This window comes from Oryzias melastigma, linkage group LG21, assembly GCF_002922805.2.
Source record: "Oryzias melastigma strain HK-1 linkage group LG21, ASM292280v2, whole genome shotgun sequence".
NCBI lineage: Eukaryota > Metazoa > Chordata > Actinopteri > Beloniformes > Adrianichthyidae > Oryzias > Oryzias melastigma.
This window is the reverse complement of record NC_050532.1, coordinates 20,319,408-20,325,468: the sequence shown is the minus strand read 5'-3', so window position 1 is coordinate 20,325,468 and position 6,061 is coordinate 20,319,408. Positions and strand designations below refer to the sequence as shown.

The following is a 6,061-nucleotide window of genomic DNA, read 5'->3' as shown; positions in this document are numbered from 1 at the left end:
TGTTTATCTCGATCAGAAGGAAATTTTGATCCGAATGAGTCTAATCAGGTTAAAGTATTCTGATTGGTGTGTTTACATAACCCATTTTTATTGTAATCAGCCATTTATTCAAATTATTTGTGTCCATGTTTATTTAATTTTAAGCGGACACTTTCGTGTCCAGAGAATCTAACTTCCATCTTGGTAAAATTCACTGCACTGTGGCTTTAAAAAATAACATTCAGGGGGAAAAAAACCCCTACTTTCAGAAAGGGCATCAGGTGTTGAAGGTGAGAACAGTCTCATTAGGTCATGCTTTAGGTTACCATGGCAGTGCCCATCTTCCACACTGCTGGAGCCTGACTTCTGCAGCCCTCTGTGGCCATTATTCAGGCATAAGGTCTGCTCCAGCCTCAGTAACTCTCATTTCATTTCTGCAAACATACTTTTTAGGCATCTTTTTTTCATTTATTTCACCTTTTACTTCTTGGCATTTTCCACTTTCTTGCATTTAAGATGAATTCCAATGGCTACTTTTAATGCTTTCTACTTTTTTTAGCCTGGTGAAATAATATACATAATCATTATAAAGTATATTTGAACATCAAACATAATTCGCGTAAGCCAAATAAATTACAATAATACATATAAACTCAAAACCATTAATCCTGGCATGAGGATTTGGTTAATTGAGGCATTAATTCTAGTTTCTAAGTAACTCCAACACTTATAGCCTCACAGAAATCCCTCACATATTGCTCCACTTGTTAAGCAATGTGTAAATGAATATACCAGCTATGTTCATTAATATCAGTCTAAAAGAAGAAAATGTTCTGTTAGATGATCTTCTACTACAGAAAAGTTGAGAAAAACCTTTTGTGTTTTTGCAAATCGACCAACATCTGTATCTACTTATCCAATAGACATCACGCTTGAAATTTTAAAAGTTCACTGCCAATCCTAACCTCAGAATATGTAACAATGGAAATGATTTAACCACATCTGTGTCCGCCTTATGTAATAAAGGCTACAACAACCCACGCAGTGATTGGGACATACAGCTAAAACCTCAAAGTACAAATGCATTTTCCCACAGACTGCTGTGTCTCTTAATCTTTAATTTCTAAAGATGCTGCAATAAAACGGATGTTGTAAATGACGACTTTCACAGGCTGATCTGGATTTATCTTTGCCTCTTAAAGAGGCTGGCTCGTGAAAAGGAAATTATATGCCTCATAAACTTTTAATTAACTTGAATATTTCATTAGTGTAATCAATTATGTAATTTAAGACTATTAATACAAAGTATGATACTTGACTCCAGAATGTATTTTTAAAGAGACGCCCCATACTGTATCCTGGTTTGAAGCTACCTGACTGTTGCAGTTCCTCTAATGACCACCAACTTCTTTAGTTTTCCCTTCAATCACGTGTTGAAAAATCCAAAATGTGCACAATGACTTTATTACGGTCAAACTGGTTTAGAAAAAAAGATAAAATAAAATAAAGATAATTCAATATTTTGAATTTCTTGCCATAATTTTTCTATATTTTTAAAAGGTGTGAAGCAAAAAAAAAGCCAATTTCTTTCTGATACCCTTATTTGCTTAATTTTCTCTGCATGGTTACTATGTTTTTGCCCAAATAAATGCTAACATCTGGAGTTAAAGCTACAGGAATGAGTATTAGCTTTTGCCAAACAGTAATCCCTAGTAACTTGCGTTGAACCATAAAGAGAACTTACTTCCAAGTTAAAGCCTGTTCAAAAACTGATATTGCTGTTGAAGGATGTAGTTCTTTGACTAACTAACCTTTAGGTGACTTGTTACAGAAGTTGGAAATAATTCAATTGTACAAGTAACTATGTGCAACGTTCCTGTTAGTATTATATAAAAACGTGGATTGCAGTGGTTCGTAGTGGGCTCAGATAAAAAAAAAAACAATGCAGCTGCGTCATGCACAAAGCTTCAGCTTAAAAAAATAGAGAAAAAAATGGTGAGAAATTGTTCTGGTATTGTTCTGTGAATTAAATTCAATCAGTAAATGGGATATATTGTCTTACATATTGAATCGTAAGACACGCATCACGATAAGTATCATTTCACCAGACTCTTTTTCCTAATTTTAAGGCATTTGGGGCGTCATTTTAGCTGAATTGAAAGCAGCAGAGATGGGGGATTTAGTTCTTAACTTCTACAACATCACTTTTGACAAATATTACTTCCCCTAACCTGTTTTCCTGTCACTGTTATCTACTACACAACATCCAAAACTCTTCAGGACAGTTGTCTGTGAGGTAAACTTACTTTTAACATTAAAATTCTTTACAAGCGAATGTCCAGATTCAGCTACCACTGAAAAAAAGAGAAAGAGAGCCCATGTGATTTATTCACCAAAACAATGTGAATTTAATTAAATCAATAATAATCTTGTTAAAAATTCACTGTTACATTGAAAAGGGAGTGCAGAGATATACCAACCCAGCTTCATTTGGGTGATTTTCTTCCAATTATCTGTGCTCCAATGACAAATTGTAATTTATGCAGAAATTTAACCAAAAGCTGCAGAGAACCTTACTAAGATTTTTACAACCATTACATTAAAAACAACTAGAAAACACTTTATGTTCAGACTGAGCTCAGACCAGTGCTTTCATGCGACCACTACTAATGATGCTACACTCTTACTGGCCCCAGAAATGTGTGTTTGAGCAACCACTTCCAATGAAAAGTCTACGTAAACACTCATATATGCATGTTTCAGGCTTCCATGGTTAAAGCTCTTGCATTCACACTTGCTATACAGGTTTTTAAGTCTGTTTTTTATGTACAAAACATGCGGCCAAGGCTACTTTTAAAGCCCCTCTTTTTTCTCTTTTTGCTTTTAAGCTTAATATGAACTGGTGCTTTTTAAGTTCTCCAAACCATTTCTAATTCCTAGTCTGGCCTTTGAATAAATTCAGTTTTAATACAGTGTTTAATAGAACATCAACATCTTTAACCTTGACACATGTGGCTACATCCTCTCTTCCTCAATGCTAGATCTTTAATCAAACATACATAGTGTTACCGGTTTTCTTTAAAGTTGTCTTTGACCCCTCGTGACTTTCCTTCGTCATAAAAAACTGTGTTTGTCCAACACCTGCTCCACCATCACTGCTCTAAACATTTGAGCCCAGATGCTTAGCCTCCTACACCGTCTTCACCTCCATGCCCCATGCAAGTCCCCTTTTTATTCACACATCTAGTTCACTTTAGAACACATTCAACTCCTGTTTCAAAAGAACACAGTAAAAATAGGGGAAAAAATCTTAAAATTGTTTGAAAATGAATACTTTTTGATTATTTTTAAGTTGAGTTTCTGTTAAACTCAGTGAAATAGTTGACAGAATCAGTCTTTATTTTTGAACCAAGAGACTGGTTAATATTAAATGTACTCAAAAGCCTTATGACTTTGACTTTTTTAAGAACATCGTAGGAATTCTTCCTTTCAGTAAGAATCCAGAAACTCTTTAAAGTCCCACTCCAATGAACTTTTGACTTATTTTAAAATGCATTCCCAGTGGTCTTTTAATTATGATTATAAAGATTTGAGCCAAAATTGAGAAACGTGTGTCGTTTTCAAGGACATAGTTTCTGCAGAGCGGCAGTTAATTAGTAATTTGCCTCAAAGTTGTGAGTGGAACTGTTGGCAAGGAGTAAGTCCCATCACCCATCTGTGGACCCTTTCTCCCACTAGCTTACAGCCCCTCACCCCCCCAATCAAGCATTGGGGTGCAACATCTACGTACAAAACAATATCAGAAATATCCAAGCGTACAGTTTTGAGCCGGATACCAGCTCAGACAAGGAATATGAAGACGTACAATAATCTATTGATTCAAGAGTTTGTAGTTTCTGGAGATAGTAGTTTCTCCTTAACAACTACAAGCTTTTCCATCTACATTTTTTTTTCTACTCCTGATTCGCCACGATTTAACTAAATAAATACAGAGATTTGCAGTTTTAATCCTATTTTTCTTTATTTAGATCTTCTATTATGAGAAAAATGCTGTAAGAACATATTAAAAAAAAACACAAAAAATCTGATATTCATTGGAACGTGCCTTTCAAAACCCAAACTAAATACTCTATAACCTACTGATTTGGTAATATGTCAACTTAAAATTGACTCTGGTTCTACGATCTCGTTCAACTCTTCTCTATGTCCTTATATGTAGTTAATTTTACAAACCGCTGAAATGACTTGTGCTCTTTTTATTTGGCAGGACCTCATCTGCGTGTGTGTCCTCAGGGGAACACATGCTGCACCCAGGAAATGGAGGACAAATTTGGCCAACAGAGCAAAGTGGATTTTGATAATTTGCTTGAAGACACAACTGAAACATTGAGGACCACGTTTGTCTCCAGACATGAAAAATTTGATGGTAAGCCTTTTTTTTATATATAATCATCTGCTCATGTTTTTCCAATTGGATTTATCTTAATGTGTTTTGAGTGAGTTTGGGGTGTGCTGTATGCTGCAAAAAAAGAAAACCGCACGTAAAGGCTAAGTCTTAATTTGAAAGCGCTGACTGAAGGTCCACAGCGGTTCCCCCTCAAGAGGAGACGAAATGTGAAAATTTCATTAAAATGTCTTGGTGTGGAGAAACCTCTTGTTGGATTAGGTAAACATGGCTTCTTGCACAGCAGACTGACAGCTCAAACAGAAACATGGAGCCAGACTCTCCATTATTAAAGCGGTTTGGTAGACTTGTACCCTTTGTGATGTTGCTTTAACCCCATTGTGACTGTTTTTACCACCGACAGTTTAATGAGCTTTTCTATGGGCGGAGATGTGCTCATTACTGAAGCAAACCTGTCCCTCTTGGTGTCCCTCTCTGTGGGGATTGGTGCTTTTTAGTTACATTTTAATGAGACAAATTAATCCCTCCTTCAACCTTTGGACTGTGTGGGAGGCAGCAGTTTATCACTGTGGATAATAGCGAAGGAGACCTTGTGAGTCGTACCCAGCTGTCATCATTTCTAACTTTTTTGTTCTTTTTGGAGCCAGATATCTTAAACTTAAAAAAGTATCACTTTTTAGAACTATAATATTCTGACATTATCAATTCTATCTGCAATATTTTTGATAAAATGATGGATAATTAGTGTTTTCCGACATATGTTTACATGTTTTGTGTGGGTATACCTTTCAAGGGCAATCTTTATGCATTTGTTATAAAAAAAATGGGTAAATTACTTGAAAAGTAAGAGACTGTTTTTATTTTTAGAAATCAGACGTAACTCTTTATATCTCATTATAGCAAAACAAACAAAAAAAAAAAAAAAAAAATCCATCCATAAAGGTTTGATCCATTCCTTTAAACTGACTCCTGATTTTCCTCAGATGAAAAACAGCAACATCTTGTGTTTGCTTGTTACCGCAATAAAAAAAAGATATTGAAATCAAATAATATTCAAATATCTGTAAGATACAATAGCCTATTTGCAAACACAGGAATATGTATCTGTATGTACACTATGCAACTCCGGATCAGTGTATGGTAGCTTCATCTATAAGAAAAAAAGAAAGTCAAAGAATAAGAAATGACCCACTCCAATGGAAATTGTGTTGCTCACTACGTCTCTTCTTAAAATAACACAACTCACTTGTGAGCTGCGTCTAAAATTACATTTTATTCTGTTGCTATTTTTATTGAGTTATACGTACATTTACATAGATTTAAAAACGTCTTAAAAATATGTTCATGATCCATGAACTTTAGATAAGTTTAGGCGACCTACTCCAGTTCAAAGATCATTTATTTTGTTAAAAATGCTGCAGATTTGGTCATTCGTTCCAAATGTGACAACATTTATTTAAAAATGTGTAAATAAGTTGATTTTTCTTTAACATTACAAAGTTGATAAGCATGGTACAACACAGGGAAAATGGGACATTTTTCCCATGAAAAGTGCTGTAAGTGATCATCTGAACATGTAACTGAGATTAATAAAATGCTGATTATTGATATTGTGTCCTAGCTTGTTGTCATTGTTGATAATCATGGTGAAAAATCAGTGTCTTATTCGTTTATTAA

The 6,061-nt window shown here is 34.8% G+C and overlaps 1 protein-coding gene across 1 annotated transcript in view; it reads left to right on the top strand.

The window, feature by feature from the left end:
* The window catches only part of gpc6b (glypican 6b), a 102,400-nt gene that overhangs the window by 21,273 nt on the left and 75,066 nt on the right, over window positions 1-6,061 (top strand). Inside the window, exon 2 of the mRNA XM_024286706.2 lies at window positions 4,247-4,405. Coding sequence (XP_024142474.1) covers window positions 4,247-4,405 — 159 coding nt within the window. The remainder of the gene's footprint in view (window positions 1-4,246; window positions 4,406-6,061) is intronic.